The sequence below is a fragment of the Adiantum capillus-veneris genome, chromosome 29 (assembly GCF_014529385.1).
Source record: "Adiantum capillus-veneris isolate H3 chromosome 29, ASM1452938v2, whole genome shotgun sequence".
In the NCBI taxonomy this organism is placed as follows: domain Eukaryota; kingdom Viridiplantae; phylum Streptophyta; class Polypodiopsida; order Polypodiales; family Pteridaceae; genus Adiantum; species Adiantum capillus-veneris.
The window spans coordinates 60800063-60823533 of NC_140959.1; the positions used below are offsets into that span (position 1 = coordinate 60800063).

Consider the following 23471-nt stretch of genomic DNA (forward strand, 5'->3'; position numbering starts at 1 on the left):
CATGTAATCTGAATATCTGGGAATGAACAGTCTTGCTAAATGGTCCGGCTTGACTGTTCTCTTCACTGGAATGAAATGAGCTTGCTTGCCAAATCTGTCAATAACGGTCCGAATACCATTGTGCCCACTCTGTGTCTTCGGGAGATCAAAAATGAAATCCATAGCAATACTTTCCGAGGGGTGGGTGGGAATGGGTAAAGGCTGTAACAATCCCTGTGCTTTATGCCTGTCAAACTTGACCTTCTTGCATACCAAGCAACTACGTACAAAGTCGTCCACATCCTTCTTGAGTCTCGGCCAAAAGAAGTAACGCTCCACACCTCTCAAGGTGGTGTCAATGCCGCGATGACTCGTACACGGTGGATAATGGCATTCAGTTAGAACCTTTTCCCTCAATGGCTGTGTAACGCACAACATCGTCTTCTTCATCAAGTAGCCATCCCGTATGGAATATCCCGCTACTACCTCCCCATTCTGTATTTGAGTGAATACATCCGAAAAATCTGGATTTGTGGCGTATTGATGGACCATGTCCTCGAAGCTTCTATGATGAATCGCGGAAATAGCCAAGACTAACGGCTTCCGGGACAAAGCATTTGCCACCAAGTTCTTTTGTCCCTGTACATGGACAATCTGGAAGTGAAACTGTGACAAGATAGCCCACCGCATCTGCTTTTCCGAAAGCTGCTTCTGTGACAAGAAGTAGCGTAAACTCTGATAATCAGTGAAGACCGTAAAATCAGCTCCGAGTAGGTAATGTCGCCACTGAGTAAGAGCATGGATAACCGCGAAAAGCTCTTTCTCATAAATTTGTGCTGTCAATTCTGGCCTTGAAAACAATCGGCTCTCATAGGCAATGACATGGCCTTCTTGCATTAAGATCGCACCCAAACTATGACCACAAGCATCACAATATACTTCGAATGACTTTTGCAAATCCAGCAAAGTCAAAACTGGTCCTGTAGTCAATTTTTCTTTCAAAGTTTGAAAAGCAGTCACCTCTGTGGGTCCCCGCTAGAAAGGGACTCCTTTTTGTGTCAGAATATGCAAAGGGGAAGCGACCTCTGCAAACTTTCTAATGAACAGCCGGTGGTAAGAACATAAGCCCAAAAAGGTTGTAACTTCATGGACATTCTTCAAATCGGGCCAATCATATATAGTGTCACTCTTCGCCAGGTCTATTTGTACTCATGCTGCTGAGACGATGTGTCCCAAAAAGTGCATCTCCAGCAAGAAAAATTCACTCTTCTTGGCATTGATTACTAACTTGTGATCTCGCAATGCATGAAAGACTTGTAGTAGATGGTGTCTATGTTCTGCCTCATCCTTCGAGAAGACTATAATGCATAGTTACCCGGAATGGGAAATCGGAACGGGGAACTGGGAATAGCAACACGCATGAAATGCCATTCCCTGTTTCAGATACTCACGTCAAAAACATGGAACGGGGATCTGGAACGGGAAATCAGGAGGGGAATGGGGAGCGGGGACCTGAAAATGGCCATTCCCTGTAACTATGCTATAATGTCATCAAAGAAAGTGGCAACAAAAGATTTGTACTCTCTGAAAATCCTATTCATAGTTCGGTTGAAAGTCGATGGAGCATTGGTTAGGCCAAAAGGCATCACCAAAAATTCATATAAACCGAAGCTCGTTTGAAAAGCTGTCTTGTAGACATCTCCCGGCGCGATTCGGATCTGATGATATCCGCTTTTCAAATCGAACCTGCTGAAACAAGAGGATCCTTGTAATCGGTCAAGAATATCATCGATCCTCGGAATCGAAAATCTGTTCTTGATGGTGATTTTATTGAGAGCTCTATAATCAATGCACATTCTCCAAGATCCGTCTTTTGTAGGGTGAAGTACTCAACTAGATAAGACCCTTTTCCAAGAGGTCTTTCACTTGGTTCATAATCTCTTCATCCTGGGCTTGGCTCACACAATAAGGTGGCCGGTTCGGCGGTGTGCTTCCAGGTGTCAGATCAATGGTATGATCCTCAGGACGAGATGGTGGCAACTCGCATGGCAGGCCCTCAGAAAAGCAATCGGCATGAGAGTGGAGAAAATCTTGGCGTTCTTGATAAAGGTCAAACATATTCGTTTTGTGTTCATCATTTAACTCTTTCAAATAGATCGAGTAAACAAACAGAATGGATTTCATTAATTTGAAAACGGCCGAAGCCGATACAATAGGGATAGACTCGCCCTTCAATTTCACATCAAGTACAATTTTTTGGCCCTTTTCATTTGTCAAAGTCGCTTTCTTCGCCCGATAATCGACCATGGCGTTGTTCTTATGGTACCAAGGGACTCCAAGGAGGACGTCACAACCTTCCAAGGGCATTATGTAAAAGTCCTCGTGCCCCAAATACCCCTGACAATGCAACCGAAGTTTGCCAATGATAGGTGTAATGGCTATGTCCCGTCCGAGTGCCGCTAGAACTGCCTCTGCTGGTGGTCCCATCCCATTGGGTGTAATCTTGAGCCACGCCGCCAATTCAAGTGAATGAAGTTGGCCTTGGCTCCTCCATCAAAGAAAATCAGGGCGTCTTGATTTTTACTTTGCCCCAAGCCTGACAAAGTTCTGTACTTTCATCAATCATGCTTGAGTCAGTACCCATGCAATCTAGAACCAATCCTGCTTTCATCTTGCCTTTTCTGCCACGTTCCTCAGCTACTCTTGAACTCTCTGGCCTGTCTTCATTCTATTCTTGATGTGCCTTTTTAGGGCACTTCGCGGAGACGTGCCCATGTTCCCCGCATCCAAAACACTTCCCTTGTTTGATGTAACTGGCCCTCTCTCGCAGAGCGAGCCGGGGTCGTGAATCCTTGTCTTTCTCTTCTTGGGAACTCTTTCTCTTTCTTCTTTCATGGTTAGAAGTCTGCTGGGTTCTCTGAGTCAAGATCTCATCAGTGGGGTAAGCCAAATTGCCCGAATATACCGCAAAACCCCGTTTCGCATGACCCATCAATTCTTGAATAAAATTTGACTTTTGTTCCAGGCAGTAATCTGGGATCTCTGTAGGAAGTCCGCAGCAAAACGGCTCAATCTGTTCCTTAAACGAGACCTTCTTCAATGAAGAGGTTGGTAGAAAAGAGTTCCAAAATCTCTCGCAATAAGCGTCGAGAGAATCTCCCTTGGTCATCCGAAGATGATTCCAAGCGGTTCGTATATCTCGTTCGTACTCCGGAGTCAGCCAAGAAGAAATAAAGAGCCTTTTGAATTTCAACCATTTAACTGGAGCTTCTTGCCTCAGAAGAAGAGTGGACCACCATGTTCGAGCATTTCCCTTGAAGAAAGATGTAGCCCTCCTAATCTTGGAGTGCTCTGAGTAATGCCCTCCAGAGAAAGCTATGTCAAAGTGCTGAATGCAGGCCGAAGCCCTCGGAGCATCTCGGAATCTAGAAAAGAGTCAAACTTAATCGACTGTCCACCTTCTTTGAATTCTTTTACTTTCTTGCTTTTATCTTCGAGGAATTTATATTGGTTGGCTCTATAAAAATGCTTCTTCTTTGCATAAAACATGTGATCGTCGGAGTCCGAACTGTTTGAGGATGACTCCTCTGTAGAACTGTCAAAAACTGGGCGAAATTTAGGCTTCTTTGCCTTTTTCTTGCCCTTTTCGAAGCTTTGCTTTTTGCTTCACTTTTTATCTTTTCTGTCTTCTTCGCTGCAGTCAGAAGAGCTAGAAGAACTGTCAGAAGAAGAACTGGGTAGTCCTTCAAATCGTACATGCTTCTTCTGCTTTCTTGCCGATGCAAAAGAAGATTGATGACCCAAATGACCCAGGAAGTTAGTCCTTTCTTGTGCTTTTTCTCTCCCTTTTTGGATTTGCTGTTTGCGTCCAAAAGCCGGCTAATCTGTGTGTGGATCACCTCTTGTAATTCTTGCTCTGTAAACATCCTCGGAGAAGGAGGTTTCTTGATTGCCGGTTTGATGGATGGTTCTGTGGCTTTTTGCCACTGGGTGAGCACTTCTGCGATGGATTGTTGAGACAAAAATTTTGCAAATTTCGGATCCTTCATAATTTTAATCATCTGCTTTGTTGCTTTGTCAACCAGTTGTCGACGTTCCATCTCTTCAGTCTTGAACTGAGTAGGCCGAGGTGGGCCATACTCTTCCTCTGTTTGATCATGAGAATCTTCTTCGTGATCTCTTCCTGCATTCGCAGATGCAGAACAAGTCGACTGTTTCTTGTTGGAATCCATAAGTGCCGCGAGAAAAGGATCGGATTTCCCGGTAGTAGAGAAATCGGCCACGCTTTGATACCACTGTAACAAACTTGGACACCCCAAGAAGATTCTACCGCGACACAACAAAGATTCACTTCAAAATAGTTCACAAAGATGACACGGCCCGGCGTAGTTCCATGCCCAGAGGCATTGGCCCCAAAGTTTGGCGCCCCTTTCGGTATTTCTTTTTATATTAATCTGTGTTCAAAGTACAAGAGAGTAGGCAAGCGCTCACTCTCAGACTCTACGTCCATATGCTTTGAGAAGTGAGGCCTAGCCCACTTATTTATAAGTACAAGGGATGCCCAAAAGTAGAGCCCCAAAAATCTTTAAACTCAAAAGCAAATGTCCCAAAAGCTGCCAACAAAATGAGCCAGCGCAATTTCTGGAAATCCGTACGGAATGCCACATCAGCAAATCAACGCAAAAAGTGGGTCTGTACGGTGCTGTTCGTACAACTCCCATGTGTCAGGCTGTCAGCGCAAATTGCGGCGCATTTTTTGGGGCTGTTCGTACAGTCAGCCTGTCGGCGCAATTCTCGGGTCCTGCAGGCCGCCACGCCATCAGCTTCTGACATTGTCAGAGGCTGTTGGAACTGAACCTGCGAACATATCCTCTCATGTCTCCCCAATGTTGCATAGGCTTCGGTCAATCTCGTGTCTGCTACACGCCTCAGGGAAAATACTGGACCACTAAAAACCACCCCAAGATAAGTATATGTATTTGCATACTCCACAGTCTCTCGACCATATGTAAAAGTGGGGACGGATCTTCTTACCCACTGTGCCGTAGTGTTAAACACCATTACCTTGGTCTTACCAAGGTTCATAGACAATCCACTATCCTGTGCAAATACATGCAATGCATCCAAATGACGTTGCATCCCCTCTGGAGAATTTGAGATCAACACAATATCATCAGCAGATAATAGCAACGGAATCCACGTCCTTGCAAGCTGAGCACCTCTCTCACCCTCTGTCTGTACCTAATCTGAAAACTCATCTACATATATCCCAAAGAGAGTTGGAGCATCACCAATGAAAATTCCTCCAAAACCGGTGATTGCGGGTACTGCAGGTGCTGTGGGTTCTGCTGGTAGTGTGGGTTTTTGCGGGTAATGATGGAGATGAAAACAGCTATCATAAGGGTTACTAGCCAACAAATTTCTGTGACCGCCGCCATAGATACGCCAGCCTGAGCTTTGTCTAAGATATTGATGCCAGTCTGGGCTTCTTCCCAGACACTGACTCTACTTTGGATGGTCTTTGCTGACACCCAAACAATATCTGAGGTGAAAACATTCCCGGTGCTGATAGACTGAGGTTTAGTTCTGGAGTCTTCTCGAAAGGGTCAATGACGAGGAAAATGGATGCAACTAGATGCCAAGAACATAATGCTTAATGCAGGGACCGGGAAAAGAGATCAAGGTGATACTCCGTCCATGTCCGCATAAGAGGCAAGTAGATCCTAGTACTCAATCTTGGTTCTGGTGTATCCGATGTCGATCTTCCTTCAAAGGCATGGCAATGAAGATGGGATCTGGTAAGTCCATGGTTTGGACTCAAAGATTCTTTCAGGAAAAAAAAACTGGGAGAGGTTCCTTGGGTTCTTTGGCTCAACTTGGGTTCTTGATGGTTCTTGGTTCTTGAGGTTCTTGATTCTTCTGGGGTTCTTCTTTAGGTTTATCCCTCGAGTTCGCGAAGCTGAAGCACACACAGAGCTCTAATACCAATGTCAAGTGCAGCGGAAGAGAATAAGGATTTTGCTCGGATCTAGTACTCCGCACACAAACACAAGGGTTGCTTTAGTTGGCTTGAAAGAATTGAATCGAACTGAAAGAAAGAGAAACACAAGAGAGAGAAAAGAGACGACACAGGGATGTCGGGTCCCAACCCTCTAAGGCCCCCTTGCTCTGTTGCAAGAGCAAGTTCTTTCTTTATTCTTGCACAAATTCTACTACAATGATGCTGATGCTAATGGGTACTGATGCTACTGATGCTGGGTACTGGGTACTGGGTACTGAGGTAATGAAGGGGTACTCAGGTACTGAGGTTCTATGTCGATGACGACGAGGTGCTGATGGTCTATGTCGACGACGAGTACTGCTGGTCTATGTCGAAGACGATGATGTCGACAATGGGTACAGTTGGTCTATGTCGAAGACGACGAGGTCGACCACGGGGTCATGCGGGTTCTATGTCGAAGGCGGTGCTTTGAATGTTCCAAACAGGGCATACGTTCAATACATGTCCTGAGCGAGCCTCGACGTCCTCAGTGCAACCTTCTGCTCCCACGTCAAAGAGATCCTTGGGGCCACCCCCGACCAAGAGGGCTAGACTTGCTATTGGACTAGTACCCGATATTTATGGTATACACCTCGATAGTTTTAATGAATTATGCAGAGCTTATGGAAAGTCAACGGCTTGAAAGCCCTTATTTTTTTTGACCCCGGAGCTATGGAGAACTTCATCTATCCAGAATTCTTGAAGCAGATGCACTTTGATTATGATGCAGAGGGTGGAGAAATTGAAGCTGAGCTAGCCACGGGGCAAACTCAAAAAGTGGTACCGCTCATCGGTGCTCTTCCAGTGACTATACAAGATTACCATGGAAAAGCCGATTTCCACATTATGAAGTTGGGCAATTGCGACGTTCTCTTGGGCATGCCGGCACGACAAGAATGATGCAACCCTCCAAGTTCGGAACCGAACTATCACCGTGATGCAGAAGGGCAAGCCAATTGTCCTCAAAGTTCGGTTGTCCGAACAAAGCCCTGAATGACCTCTCTAGTTGTTTTCTAGTTAGATACTTTTGAACATTTGTTTGAAATGGATGCTATCTGTTTTAAACCTGTCTTGGTACCGATTTGAATTGTTTGACTCTGGTTTTAAATACTGGTTTCAATGATTGGTGATTTTACTCCCGGGTGGAGAAGTGAGAAATAATGTTTTGGTATTGTTTGAACCTCGGAACGACGCAGGCCGATGCCTGCGGAGCGTTTCGTTATATGTGGCGTGCACTCCACAGTCATGGCAGCTTTCATGGGGTTTTAGAAGGCAGCCCGGTTGTCTACTTGAGTGACTAGATAGATTTTATGAGTCTTACCGTGTGGCGAGCAAGATTTTTAGAGTGAAGGAAAATCCGAGCAAATAAATAAAGAAACCAAATGGGCTTTGTTAAGAAATATACATGTGAATTTAGGAGTTTCATCATAAGAACCCTAAACCCCTTACGTTGAACTCATGTAATATGTCATAGTTTTTGTGAGTGATGTCTCCGAGTCTGCCTCGTAAGCTTGGAAATGCCAAAATTGTAACATGTGTCGGTAGCCATGGTTTTGACCATCTCACCAACAAAATGTTTCCATTAAAAAGGGAACATGTTGTCAACACACCACCTAATAAGATCAAGCGTGAAATGCAAACCATATATATAGATACATACAACACAATCTATGCTAATGTCAATAGTTTTAAAAATTGGCCAAGGTACTATTCTACAAAAGCAAAATGAACAAAGCAACATTGAAATTTATAAGGCTATTCCCACGTGAGGCTTAGTTTCTTGTAGGAAGTGTTAACAATTGCTGACAACCATCAGCATCAGCTTTCCACTGGCTTAGTTTTTGTGACTATGCCTTTTTAGGCATAGTTTGAAAACTATGCCTGTTACTTGCCGGTCAACCCCTTCTCTCTCTCTCTCTCTCTCTCTCTCTCTCTCTCTCTCTCTCTCTGTGCACCTCACTCTCTCTCTCTCGCTACATGCTACTCCATATCCTTCTCAGAGTTGTTGTGCCCGTCTTGCGTCAGATATGTCGAGGCTTACAGATAACTAAGCCTCGTGTGAGCACGTTCTAATTCTAATAAAAAGAAAACACTTGCTAACCATCAAAGGGGTTGATTGTATTGAACCCAAGCTTGTGTAATGTGATCATGGATAGGGATCCAAGCTAAAAAAAAATGCCTACTCTAAAACTAACAGCTTGAAGTATATGATCAAGAGCAGTAGCATAGCTTTAGGAGAGAAGCCCTATCAGTAGAAAGGACACTAAAGGCGTAGTTATTGCCAAGACAAAAGTGCAGTATTGACATCACCGCATCTTGCTCAAGACTTGTGTACATGCACACACACTTTTTTTTACTAAGCTCTCTCTTTGCGTCTTTTTTTTTTGAAGCAACTTAAACTTTATTCACATGGTATCATACTTTTTTGAATGTTGCATACTTATCTATCTACATCTCTGCTTACCATTTAGTATAAACAATATATTTTTCTTAGAATGTACGTAAAGCCTCAAACGACAGATTATATTTGTGCTTTTGTCATGGTTACAATCACTGTGCGTGCACTTGCTCATTCTCTACGTTCGCACAACCATATACCATGAAAGAGCATCCAAACATTGATGACTTTATGTGGGCTGGCATGTCATCTGGCCCTTCAAGTGTATGCTTCTAGAGAGAACTTTATGTTGAGAAAGGTTTCTGTATTCGCCTGAACATCAGCGTCATAGATCTCATTGATTGTCAGAGATGCTCTTGTATGTTGCGAGAAGAAGGGAGCCTGGCTACATTTGAAAGATGACAATTAGCTTTCAATGCCATCAAGAATCTTGGAGGTAACAGAATGGAAGTCTTTTGAACCCAATTCTCTGCCATCGATGAAGAGGAGTTCACAGAGTCTCTCTCTCTCTCTCTCTCTCTCTCTCTCTCTCTCTCTCTCTCTCTCTCTCTCTCTCTCTCTCTCTCTCTCTCTCCACCTTCTAACTATTATAATGGAGAGAAGCCGTTGAGGAAAGTGCCCGTTCTAATTTCCCGTTCCGAATCGCTGTTCCGTGTTTCAAATGTGAGTACCCGTAATAGGGAATGGCATTTTGTAGTTGTTGCCGTTGCGCGCTCCCCGTTCCTGGTAACTATGGCCACATGGCTGATGGAGGTGAGGCAGAAGTGAGCCATGTGGAGGCTACTGGTGGAAGGGCGATTTTTTAAAAACCTAATTTCTTAAAAGAATAAACGGTTTAACCGTCATCAACTAAGGACATCGGTTAAGTTTTGCATGAAGAGCGTAGTTGACGATGATCATGAGAGAGAGAGAGAGGGAGAGAGAGCGAGCGAGCAGCAGCAGTAGCAGCAGTCGTCTCATGATGGACCTCTGCATGCTTGGCAATGTCTGTACTTTGCAAGGTTTTTCATTCGAGCGACCTCAGCTTTGTTTAACGATTTTGTCTCCAGGACAAGCATATCCCACACTATTTAAGGATTCAATTAGTGATGCATATAGATTGCCGTGCGCCTCCGATTGTTGCTAACAAAATTTCAGCGTTGCCTACCCTTCTACCTGCATATGTCGCCCTCAACGTTTTGTTAAACTAAGGCACTCTCCCATACATTGAACCATCTGACATCGACCTGCACCTTTCCCTCGCCTTCATTATAAGAGCTGATTTTCATTAATTTATACTCCTGTTGTGTGTGCGTGCATGCGCTCTACCAGACACTATATATCTTATGAGCACCTTGCCCCTCCCATGGAAATGACCTGTTTGCCAGAGAGAGAGAGAGAGAGAGAGAGAGAGAGAGAGAGAGAGAGAGAGAGAGAGAGAGAGAGAGAGAGAGACCTGTTCTCAAGGGCATGGAGCATCGGTCACACCGTTGCGATGCAAGATGTATCCAAACACAATCAGATGCGATTGTACACAAAACTCAGTGTCATAATATAGTATTAACCTGTAGGTCAGTGGCTCCGAGGTGGTGGGATCAGGTCGTATGGGGAGCTGGAGGTCCGGCTTGGTACAGGCACCAATGGGCGCATCAGACGAGCCGACATCTCTCCCAAATAACTCTCAGTTCTCTCTCTCTCTCTGTGTGTGTGTGTGTGTGTGGGGGGGGGGGGGCGGGGCAACAGGTGCTTTTCTTGAACGTTGAGTCCGGCAGGTAAGTTCTAGAGTAGGGTTCTCTCCCGAGCACTCCGATTGTGAGCTCGACGCCATCAATGAGTATGCAAAGCACGTCACTGATGATAATGGGGCGGATACAGCAGAGTTGCTGGAGAAAATCATGGCATTCATAGATTGAAGATGGCAATGGCAGCCTACAAGAGCTCCAGCAGGAAAGATCAGACGTTTGACATAGTGGAGCGGAGACAGCTCATCAACACAGTTTTCCATGAGTTTGCCATGCCCAATCCTACAGGACGAGGAGTATTGCGTGGCGACTCGCGACAGAGAGAGATATAGAGCTCTTCTCCACGCGCTACCTTTTCCTGCGCTCTTATCACGCTTACATCTCGTCTTGAAGACAGGCTTATGTACTAGTCTCTTGAGTCTTCAATGCATCATCCCGCCATTGAATGTAGAGCTTGGGACGAGCGGCAAGAGGAGACGATGACAATACCGGTGGCAAGGGATGCTTTGGGGGGGGGGGGGGGGGGGGGGGGGGGGGTTTGTTGCACATCTTCTCCAAAGAACGAAAGCACTAAGTAGTAGACAGACTCAGGAAAGCTACATCCGATCAATCTCCAAAAAAAAAAAAAAGCGTATTGAAGCAGTCCATGCCGGCGCGTGCTGTTTTCAGGACGTTTTTATTATTTTTTTGAAACACCTGCAGACGACACACACACACACACACACACACACACACACACACAGAGAGAGAGAGAGAGAGAGAGAGAGAGAGAGAGAGAGAGAGAGAGAGAGAGAGAGAGAGAGAGAGCTTTCTTGGCTTACGAGTCACCTGCAGACGAAAGACAAATGCAATAGACCTCCAAATTTTTGTTAAAAAAAGTCTTGAAACAGTTCGCACCGACGAACTGTTTCATGACGATTTTTCTTTAATATTTTACACTTGCAGACGTGCAGGTGTGAGAGAGAGAGAGAGAGAGAGAGAGAGAGAGAGAGAGAGAGAGAGAGAGAGAGAGAGAGAGAGAGAGGGGGGGGGGGGGGGGGGGGGGGGGGGAGAAGAAGAAGAGCATTTAAGGTCATAAGAAACTATCTCAAGAGACCTTAACCAATGAGGAGAATTGAACTCAAGACGTGTTAGTTAAGAGAGAAATGGCACACCAACTTATCACCTCACCTACAGATGTGAGAGAGAGAAAGAGAGGAAGCTTGGCTCACACACACATAGAGTAAGCATGGTACATTGTAGTGACCTCCAAAAACTTTATAAAAAAAAAAACTCCTCAAATAGTCCGCGCCGGCACAAACTGTTTGAGGGGGTTTTTTTTCATTTTTGAAAACAAATGGTTGCCAGTGTATGGTAAGCAATTTTTTCATTCCTACAGCTACTCAGTAATATACAGCCTTGACTTTTTCCAAAAAAAGAGAGAGAGAGAGAGAGAGAGAGAGAGAGAGAGAGAGAGAGAGAGAGAGAGAGAGAGAGAGAGAGGAGGAGGAGGAGGAGAAGAAGAGAATTTAAGATCATAAGAAACTATCTCAAGAGACCTTAACCGATGAGGAGAATTGAACCCAAGACCTGTTAGTTAAGAGAGAAATGGCACAACCAACTTATCACCTCACCTACAGATGTGAGAGAGAGAGAGAGGAAGCTTGGCTCACACACACATAGAGCCAGCATGGTACATTGTAGTGACCTCCAAAACTTAAAAAAAAAAAAAAACTCCTCAAATAGTCCGCGCCGGCACGGACAGTTCGAGGAGAGAGAGAGAGAGAGAGAGAGAGAGAGAGAGAGAGAGAGAGAGAGAGAGAGAGAGAGAGAGAGAGAGAGAGAAGTATGAAGAAGAAGAAAAAGAAGAAGAGAATTTTAATGTCATAAAAAACTATCCTAAGAGACCCTAAAGAATTATCCCAAGAGACCTTAAAGATCTATCCAACAAGGATAATTGAACTTAAGACCTGTTAGTGAAGAGGGAAATGGCATAACCTATTTATCAGGTCACCTGAAGACGAGAGAGAGAGAGAGAGAGAGAGAGAGAGAGAGAGAGAGAGAGAGAGAGAAGAGAAGAAGAAGGAGAAAATTTTAACGTTGTAGGAAACTATCACAAGGGCCCAGCAAGATCATTCCGGTGAGGAGAATTTTACTCGAGATTTGTAATTCAAGAGGGAGGTAAAAAATGGCATAACCATTTTCTCAGCTCATATGCAAACACGAGAGAGAGAAAGAGTGGGAGCTTGGATCAACTGCAGGGGAGAGAGAGAGAGAGAGAGAGAGAGAGAGAGAGAGAGAGAGCGCTCAAAAAAAAATAATCCTAAACCAGTACGCACCAGGTGGACTGTTTTAGAAGGTCCCTTTTTAAAATTTTAAAAACAAAGGGGCTATAAAACTTTTTCAAGAGATGTTTTGGCATGCAATTTTTTCGGTCCTTACACGCTAATTTTGAATCTACATATGATACATAGGGGACTTAGAACGTAAGAATCTAAGCTTTCTTCCAGCATTATCGTTGCCTATTGTTGTCTTCCCATGTGGTTGTTGTGATGCTCCACTCCCCGTAAGTGGAGCGAGCTTGCAGCTAGTTTGCAAATGGTGCACAATACAGTTTTAGAAATTCCCTAGGAGAACTTGAGAAGTTTAGAACAAGTGGCCAATATGTTGGCAACCAGCACGCCATGTGAACTATATCAAAGATGATTGGAATTTCTTTACGTGCTTGACCAACTTGGCATGCGCATGCATACACGTTGTCAACACTCTTCCTCATTGCACATTGTTAATGTTCCACCATCATCCCACACGATGCCTTCCATGCCCATCTGCAATGTTTTTGTCCTCTGATTGGATCTAGTTTGTTGGCCCTACGCTATGGGGCCACCCCGGAGAAGGCAAAGAAACACCCACACCCCTTTCAAACTATCATCAAAGGGTCTCTATCGTAGTGGGTTTCCAATGACTTTGTGCAACTCAACAACCTACTACTCAAACTATTTACAAGGGTCTTTCCTAGGGTGGTTTCCAAAGGCTCTGTGCAACTCAGCCAACACATGAAAAGATAGCTTCGCCATTACATTAAAAGACAGAAAGAGCGATTCATCTGTCTATACTCAAATTGACAGCTACATAAGGACTCAATTGGTAGCAAGCACAGCTTTCGGAGGCAACCATACACAACTCTGCCAACACTCTGAATGGCAACAACCATTCCGCATTGCACGACAATTCAACTGCCTTGAATTTTATTGCTGGCTTGTAGCACCACCCCAACACAATTGGATGCCACTATTAATGTCAAGCTTCTGAGACACAAGGAAAGGAAGCTCTTCTACAAAGATGTCCAGGGCAGAGTGCATATCAAAAAGCTTCAAATGACGTCCCAAGATTGACCAGAATACAATAAGGCTTCAAAATGGAGCTCCTTGCTTGTCCTACCAAAGTATCAAAAGAGCTGATATAGGTATACATCCTACGTAAAGCTTGATTGAGGGTAGGTGCTTCAGATTTGAATCTCTAGCTATGGCCAACTTGGCACCCATGATGCTTGCTTGGACACCCTTTGCTTTCCTCTCGTAATAGGTGCTTGACCTACCACCTTTCGAAAAAAGGACTAGGATGTTGGTTGGGTAGAGAGATAAGGGGGGACAAAGGTAATTGCTAAACTTTTGTATGTTTTTTTCTATGAAAATTCCTTTTCTAAATTGCCATTATATCAATCATGTTTGGCTCTGCTCAGTTTTATGATTGCTCGAAAAGTTTTGCTCGGAGTTTGAAATTCCTCAGAATTTATGTGGGCCCTTGGGCAACATCTCATGATGGACAGTAACTAATTATGATTTGGCATGGCAAAGTGCTTTCCGATCATACCCCAGATTCTTTGCATTTGAGATTAAAGACTTATGTATTGTGCAGTGGAAGTGAATGATGGTGTATGCTCAGGATGAGTGATCAGTGAGTGCTCAAGGTTCCTTTTACTGACAGGGCATTGCTTGCAAAGCTCATAGTATGTGGGTAGAACCTTGGAAACAGTTTTTGCACCGTGCTTTGTTACAAACCTCTCCTTGTTTTAAAACTTTGGAGACTCAATTGTTGCTGAAACTGGCCTGTGGGGCGGTAGGCTTTGGCTTTCACCCGAAATTCTTTACTTTAGACACACACACAGAGAACGTGCAAAGGAAACCTGTGACGGGAATTAACACTTAAGCACACACACGGCTCGGAAGCTAGAATTACCCGAGCAGACGCCGACAATCTGTAGGTCCCAAAATTGGCGCCCCTTTCGGTATTTCTTTATACTTTGAGAGGGTAAATTACAAAGTAGAGTCCTGGGAATCCTTTACCTGTATCCAGGTAGATACCACCTGTTTTGGCCAAATTTCGGCAGCATAACAACCCCAAAACATGTGCGAAACCAATTTCCGTGCTGGATCTCACTTCCATTGGCATAAACCCTCTCATTCCTGTCCAAAACCAGTAAATTCAGCACGCTGTGCTTACTGGTTTTTGCCCTGTTTTTAGCCCTAAACAGTCCCGAACTAGCCTCTGCCATTGGGGCACTGTTTCGCTGTATTTACTGGTTTTGGCCCTGTTTTCAGCCCTAAACAGTCCCGAATTAGCCTCTGCCAGTGGGGCACTGTTTCCAATGGTTCTGGCGTCCGTATGGCTGAAAAACAGTCAATTTGCAGTACATACACTGTGCTGAAAACGCACCTGTTTGGTGAGGTTATGACCCTCACCGGTGCCTGCTTTGGAGTATCAGTTAGCTACTCCTGTTCCTGCTCCAGGAGGCTCTTGCCTCAGCACAAAAGCATGAAACCACACAGCTATACATCAGTCAAATGAAGAGCCCTCTTGTGGGGCATCACATAACTGCACGTACGGGGGAGAGAGAGCAGTGTGTAGTGTGGTGTGTAGTGTGCAGGTCATCACTCCTAGCACCACACTGTACATAAAGAGGAAAGAAAGTACTCCATAGCTCTTAACCTGTGACATGTTCTCAATAAAGCATCCCCCCAGCATAAATCGAGCACCCCCTCTTCTGTGCTTGACCTGTAATGCATATATGAACAAATAGATGCAAAAGGGGAAGATTTCCATGGCTGCCAAAACCTGTGTATCGCTTAAAATGCAGAAAAACAGCTTTGTAAACACGCATCTGATGCCTTTCAATGCTGAAAACGAGCTCTTTGGTCCAAGGTAAAGTCATGAGAAGCTGAAAAATGGAGAGAAATGGCTGAAAATCACAGTTATCAGCCTCCAAAACTGTTTAAAAAAGTCAGTTATGAGTTCTGTTCTCCCAAACTTGTTTAATTGGCCAAAAAGTGCCACTTGACACTCATGCATGCAATTTCCCCGCGTTGGGCCTCCTCCTTAAAAATCTCTCAACTGGTGCATCAGTTGACTTTGCAGCAGAGTAATAAAACGTTCCCCTTGTCATTCTGAAGCTAATGACGCAAACAGATTTCATGGCCCAAAATAGCAGTTCCCTAAATTTTAGGAGATGCTTTCGTTAGGCTCCCATTGGTTATATGACCATCAATGCCAACTTAGACCACATCCAAAAATGCAATGTAGCCTAGCTGTCGGGTACTTTCCTTTGGTGTCCCCACCTTGACATTGTACCTTTATTGAGTTCTCTTCCTAGTATCCACCAACTTGCTAAGTGCAACGGGGGGACCTACATGATCTTAAAGTGAGCCTAGACACCCTTTTACTTTACGAGTTCTAGTGACGATCAACTTCCCGTCTACGGGTGAAACTACCGTTCACATTGGCCATACAATGTCTGACCATTTGCAACTTCAAAAAGAGGGTCTCAAAAATTAAACAAAAATCATTGGAAAGAAACCAACAACTAAGGTTAGGGGTTGCCACGTCCTCGTGACATACCCCCCTCTTGAAATCGCAAATGTCCTCGATTGCATACCATAAATACATGCCACTGATGATCTTGTGTGGTTAGCATTCTTTTATCATCGCATGTATCCGCAAGAAAGGTCGTAACACATAGATACAAATGACTTAATGAGACCTTCATACTTTTGTCATTTCCATCTACTACATTGAATTCATATGTGCATATGATGTGGTAGCTCTATCACTATCCCTCCTTTGCACACGTTGGGTTGGGGCATAAGTAGGCTGTAACCCAAAGATCTCAAGGTAAAGCTGCAATACAATTGGTGACTAACAATTCATGCTCTTCTATCCACTTTCCATCCATAGGTGGATAGTTCTTGAACTTCACCACATAGCATCTTGCAACCTCTCCCTTAACTTTTTACCTGTGCAAGAGGCTCTTGCCTCTACAAACGAGCATAATTCCACAACACTGTAGCGTACTACCCTCGACCAAGTAAGCTCAAATTTCAAGATGATTTACCAATGCATCAAAAATCAAAGCAATCGCCTCAGAGAATCGGCGAGCAGCGTGGCACTTGGCAAACCCACATCACTCCCGCAGGAGATCTAGTGGCCAATCTAGTATCTACCACCATGAGACCTCTCCCTATCTCATCTTGGTTCACACTTGCAAACCCTAAAAAGGCAGCAGAAAATCAGCCCTAATTTGACTACTTTTTGGCAGGGCGAACATGCGGAATTTCCTGTCTGTCCTGTGAAGAGGAAACCTCTTCCATAATGCCCTTATCTTTGTCGGCCATAGTAGTATCCCCCGTTCTTGTACTCTGTGTCTTTACCCAAAACAACCAAGGCTCACTCTTTGAGGAAAAAGTGATTGATGTCCCGGCAATGAAACCTTGAATCCGGCCCGTGGGGCGGCAGGCTTTGGCTTTCACCCGAAATTCTTTACTTTAGACTCACACAGAGGGAACGTGCAAAGGAAACCTGTGAGACGGGAATTAACACTTAAGCACACACACACAGCTCGGAAGCTAGAATGCCCTCAGTAGACGCCAACAACCTGTAGGTCTTAAAATTGGCGCCCCTTTCTGTATTTCTTTATACTTTGAGAGGGTAAATTACAAAGTAGAGTCCTGGGAATCCTTTACCTGTATCCAGGTAGATACCACCTGTTTTGGCCAAATTTTTGCAGCATAACAGTCCCAAACCTTGTGCGAAACCAATTTCCTTGCTGGAACTCACTTCCACTGGCATAAACCCTTTGATTCTTGGCCAAAAACGGTAAATTTAGCACGCTGTATTTACTGGTTTTTGCCCTGTTTTCAGCCCTAAACAGTCCCGAACTGGCCTCTGCAAGTGGGGCACTGTTTCCAATGGTTCTGGCGTCCGTATGGCTGAAAAATAGTCAATCTACAGCGCATACACAGCGCTGAAAATGCACCTGTTTGGTGAGGTTATGACCCTCACCGGTGCTTGCTTTGGAGTAGCAGTTTCTGTTTCTGCTCAAGGAGGCTCTTGCCTCAGCACAAAAGCATGAAACCACACAGTTGTACATCAGTCAAATGAAGAGCCCTCGTGTGGGGCATCACATAACTGCACGTAGGGGGGAGAGAGCAGTGTGTAGTGTGCAGGTCATCACTCCTAGCACCACACTGTACATAGAGAGGAAAGAAAGCACTCCATAGCTCATAACTTGTGACAGGTTCTCAATGAAGCATCCCCCCAGCATAAATGGAGCACCCCCTATTCTGTACTTGACCTGTAATGCATCTGTGAACAAATAGATGCAAAAGAGGAAGATTTCCATGGCTGGCGAAACCTGCGTATCGCTGAAAACGTAGAAAAACAGCCTTATAAACACGTATCTGATGCCTTCCAATGCTGAAAATGAGCTCCTTGGTCCTAGGTAAAGGCATGAGAAGCTCAAAAATGGAGAGAAATGGTTGAAAATCACAGTTATCAGCCTCCAAAACTGTTCCAAAAAGTCATTTACGAATTCTGTTCTCCCAAACTTGGTAAATTGTCCAAAAAGTGCCACTTGGCACTCATGCATGCAATTTCCCCGCATTGGGCTTCCTGCTTAAAAATCTCTCAATTGGTGCATCAGTTGACTTTGCAGCAGAGTAATAAAATGTTCCCCTTGTCATTCTGAAGCTAGTGACGGAAACAGATTTCATGGCCCGAAATAGCAGTTCCCTAAATTTTAAGAGATGCTTCCGTTAGACTCCCATTGTTCATCTGACCATCAATGCCCACTCGGACCGCATCCAAAAATGCAATGTAGCCCAGTTGTCGGGTACTTTCCTTTGGTGTCCCTACCTTGACATTGTACCTTTATTGAGTTCACTTCCTAGTATCCAACAACTTGCTAAGTGCGACGGAGGGACCTACATGATCTTGAACTGAGCCTAGACATCCTTTTACTTTACGAGTTCCAGTGCCGACCAACTTCCCGTCTACGGGTGAAACTACCGTTCACATTGGCCATACAATGTCCGACCATTTGCAACTTTAAAAAGAGGGTCTCAAAAATTAAAAAAAAATCATTGGAAAGAAACCAACAACTAAGGTTAGGAGTTGCCACGTCCTTGTGACATACCCCCTCTTGAAATCGCAAATGTCCTCCATTGCATACCATAAACACATGCCACTGATGATCTTGTGTTGTTAGCACTCTTTTATCATCGCATGTATCCGCAAGAAAGGTCGTAACACATAGATACAAATGACTTAATGAGACGTTCATACTTTTGTCATTTCCATCTATTACATTGGATTCATATGTACAGATGATGTGCTAGCTCTATCACTATCCCTCCTTTGCACATGTTGGGATGGGGCATAAGTAGGCTGTAACCCAAAGACCTCAAGGTAAAGCTGCAATACAATTGGTGACTCTGACAATTCATGCTCTTCTATCCACTTTCCATCCATAGGTGGATAGTTCTTGAACTTCACCACATAGCATCTTGCAACTTGTCCCTTAACTTCTTACCTGTGCAAGAGGCTCTTGCCTCTACAAACGAGCATAATTCCACTACACTGTAGCGTACTACCCACGACCAAGTAAGCTCAAATTTCAAGATGATTTATCAATGCGTCAAAGAATCCAAGCAATCGCCTCAGAGAATCGGCAAGCAACGTGGTACTTGGCAGACCCACATCACTCTCGCAGGAGATCTAGTGGTCAATCTAGTATCTACTACCGTTAGACCTCTCCCTATCTCATCTTGGTTCATACTTGCAAACCCAAAAAACGCAGCAGAAAATCAGCCCTGATTTCATTACTTTTTGGCAAGGCGAACATGCGGAATTTCCTGTCTCTCCTGTGAAGAGGAACCCTCTTCCATAATACCCTTGCCTTTGTCGGCCATAGTATAATCCTGCGTTCTTGTACTCTGTGTCTTTACGCAAGACAACGAAGGTTCACTCTTTGAGGAAAAAGTGATTGATGTCCCGGCAACGGAACCTTGTAACCGGCCCGTGGGACGGAGGCTTTGGCTTTCACTAGAAATTCTTTACTTTAGACACACACACACAGAGAACGTGCAAAGGAAACCTGTGAGACGAGAATTAACACTTTAGCACACACACGGCTCGGAAGCTAGAATGCCCCGAGTAGACGTCGACAACCTGTAGGCCCCAAAATTGGCGACGCTTTCGGTATGTCTTTATACTTTGAGAGGGTAAATTACGAAGTAGAGTCCTGGGAATCCTTTACCTGTATCCAGCTAGATACCATCTGTTTTGGCCAAAATTTTGCAGCATAACAGCCCCAAACTTGTGCGAAACCAATTCCCTTGCTGGAACTCACTTCCACTGGCATAAACCCTCTGGTTCTTGGCCAAAAACAGTAAATTCAGCACGCTGTATTTACTGGCTTTTGCCGTGTTTTCAGCCCTAAACAGTCCCGAACTGGCCAATGCCAGTGGGACACTGTTTCCAATGGTTCTCGCGTCCGTATGGCTAGAAAACAGTCAATTTACAGCTCATACACAGCGCTGAAAACGCACCTGTTTGGTGAGGTTATGACCCTCACCGATGCCTGCTTTGGAGTAACAGATAGCTACTCCTGTTCCTGCTCAAGGAGGCTCTTGCCTCAGCACAAAAGCATGAAACCACACAGGTGTACATCAATTAAATGAAGAGCCCTCTTGTGGGGCATCACATAACTGCACGTAGGTAGGAGAGAGAGCAGTGTGTAGTTTGCAGGTCATCACTCCTAGCACCACACTGTACATAAAGAGGAAAGAAAGCACTCCATAGCTCTTAACCTGTGACAACTTCTCAATGAAGCATCCCCCCAGCATAACCCGAGCATCCCCTCTTCTGCGCTTGATCTGTAATGCATCTCTAAACAAATAGACGCAGAAGGGGAAGATTTCCATGCCCTTCGGCAGGCTGTTAGAGTGGTAGGCTCTTTCGGAGGAGGTTATGTGTTGACCCTGCTTGTACTACTGAGGAGACATCACTTTGGAGACTGTGGATTTGGCAGGGAATGCCACTTGTTCGGTTGGTCTAGGATCTTGGTGAGTGGTAGTGGCCTTCGTTGAGTCATGATAGAGCCCCTTTGTCCTTTTTGGAGTACACTGTGTCCCTTCGGAGGAGGCGTCTTTTGCAGACCCGGCACCCTTCTCACCGTCCACACCAATCGGAGGTATGCGCATCCTTCCCGCTTTCCAGAGAAAGTTTTAGTCATGCATCGGGACCTTCCGGATCAGCTGTAGGATATGTTTTTTCATGTAGATGATATCACATGCAGGATTGCTTGTTAATACTTGGTCGGCAATCACGTGTCATGATCTAACTTGTTAGAGATGTACTTCAGAGCCTGAGTCTTTCTGGGTTTGTCCATATGTGCAACCAATATGGATGGCAGTTTGTTGTTTGTTGATTAGAGTGGGCATTCATGATGGGTTCCTGACGTGAGGGGCAGTTGCATGGGTTTTGCAATTTCTGGGGTCTCACACCTTTTTTCAGGGCTTGCCGATAGATCTGGTCTCCTTGGTTACTCCCTTGGGATATAGATGAGGCACTCTACAGATGATCCCAGATGCAGGTCATCGGTTGGATTTCTGCCAGCTAGAGACAGTTTTCACCACGATATGCAGCATCACACTTTGGACCATGTGGAAGGCTCGATGTACCCACATTCTAGGCTCACAGTCCTCCCCTACGTCCAACATTTTGACAGCCATCTGGACAGAGCTGCTGCATACTCTTCGCAGTCAATGAGATTCTTTAACCGGCTCTTGCAGGGTAGCGGAGCAGCGTAGATGCGTCTTTCTTCACACATTGGTCCGGTCGTCAGTTCATTTCCGTCGGGATCAGGGTCACATCACATGGCATTCTGGAACCCCCCAGTGGTTCATTTTACATTCATCATACAAATGACCTTGATGTTTATAGAGCCTACAGATTGTCACTCCTCTTTTGTACTTCCTCAGGGTGATTTGAGAGAGAGAGAGAGAGAGAGAGAGAGAGAGAGAGAGAGAGAGGAGAAAGATTCTATCCATTCATACAGGCTGTCAGAGTTGGGTTGAATGCTGAGAAGAGCGGTGATGTGGGTAGAATAATGATTGTGGCTATAACAGATGGAAGGGCAAATGTCTCCATAAAAAGATCAAATGCAGAACCACAGGCAATCGCTCCTGATGCACCAAGACCCACGCAGGCAGAGTTAAAGGTAATGTCTGTAGTCACAGCTGCTAAGTGTCGAGCTATTGTGGCTCTATATATATACACACACACTTGTCTTTGGTAAAACATAAACGAACGTGTTGCGCAATGCTTATGGGCAGGATGAAATTTTAGATGTGGCTGGAAAAATATATAAAGCTGGAATGTCATTGCTAGTCATTGACACAGAGAACAAGTTTGTTTCTACAGGTTTTGCGAAAGAGATAGCAAGGATTGCTCAAGGTATGACTGTTTTTGTGTGAGGGCTCATTTCAACACACTGCATACAACAATATAAATAGATACCGGCCTTTTTTTGTGTAGTGCACATGCGATGTTCATGTTAGCATGTGTCACAAGTGAAATCTTCTGCTGATTAACTGAGGTTGCCCGTCCTTGCATCAGGTAAATACTACTACCTACCAAATGCGTCTGACGCAGTTATTTCAGCAGCAACAAAAGAGGCGTTATCGACACTAAAGAGCAGTTGAAGCTTCAATGAGCACCCAGATTTCAATTGGCAATCAGGGAAGCACCTGACACAAGTACATGGGATATGGTTATGGGATATTGGCCTTTTGCATGGTTGAGCAAGATGGGCAGCCATTTGCTGAGATCTCCCCACCATAGCATGGAAAGGTCTTACATCATCTTGGGATTGTAACATGGGATTATATATTCCTTACAAGAGTATGACAAGTTTCCTCTTTCCAGTTTCTTCGTCCCGATTTTGAGATTGTAAGGACCACATCTTCAAGTTTCTGAGATATATTGAGAGTTGCCTTTTTGTAGCCCTACAGGTCGTGGTTGAGAAAGTGTGGAATTGAAGCTTCTGATTGCCAAAAGAAGAAATGGGGATGTTCTGAATGTACCCAAGGGGAAAAACAGCCTGGACACTCGATGAACTGGGTTTTGCCAGACTGCCAGTTTTAACCAATTTTTACCAACTCGCCATTGCCCAAAATTGATCTTCCTAATTTTGGTCATGTCAATGCAATTCATTTGTTGTTTAGTTAAAGAGTGTTGTAAAGCACATTTTTTGCCGGCGGCATAGCAACATGGGATGCGTCTTGAACAGTTGGGACGAACTTAGAGGGGAATTTTGTTTTCACAAGAGGGTTTCGAAACAGGTGACGGCTTGGGATGGAGCTGGGACAGGGGGAATGGCGGACAATGGGGGCGAGAAGACAAAAAATGGGCGTCCCATGTCACTATGGCTGATGGGGCGAATGCCTTTATGGTTGGTTGTTTTTGGCTTTCTAAGAGAAGCCTTAGTGTTGAGTTGGGTTAGATTGTTTTCAGCGGCATGATGTAGACTTATCTTAAATGTTATTTCCATTTTAAAATATTAAATGAATCTTTCTATTTCACCTTTCATTTCACATCTTTACACGGCTTGACTTCACTTGCATTCTATTCTTTTAGAATGCTAAAGTGAAGCTTCACCTTTCATAATTCTAGTAAATTCTAAACATATACATACATACATACACACATGCATATATTTATTTTACACACACACACACACACACACATATATATACTAAATGAGCAAACCATGGTAATAGGAAGGAAAAATGGTGTAATATGTGAGAATTGAGTTCAAAAATCTTGCAAATTCTAAAAATCGACTATTATTTCCGGTTTGCTTCTTTGCAAAAAGGAAACTCAGTCCCTTAATAAAAAGATATTCTTGAACAATGCATTACCTTATACAATTCTAGTTAATCTCAACCTAACAATTTTATCATTTTCTTATTGTTTTAGAAAGCCATCGTGACCCTTTCACTTGTATTTTAAGCTTTGG

The 23471-nt window shown here is 44.3% G+C and overlaps 1 protein-coding gene across 1 annotated transcript in view; it reads left to right on the forward strand.

Annotated features, from left to right (window-relative positions):
* The window catches only part of ALB1 (ALBINA 1), a 79557-nt gene extending 56946 nt beyond the window's left edge, over nucleotides 1–22611 (forward strand). Inside the window, exons 13-15 of the mRNA XM_086506385.1 lie at nucleotides 21510–21671; nucleotides 21787–21907; nucleotides 22070–22611. Coding sequence (XP_086362511.1) covers nucleotides 21510–21671; nucleotides 21787–21907; nucleotides 22070–22155 — 369 coding nt within the window. The 3' untranslated portion in view covers nucleotides 22156–22611. The remainder of the gene's footprint in view (nucleotides 1–21509; nucleotides 21672–21786; nucleotides 21908–22069) is intronic.
* Nucleotides 22612–23471: the final 860 nt, after the last annotated feature.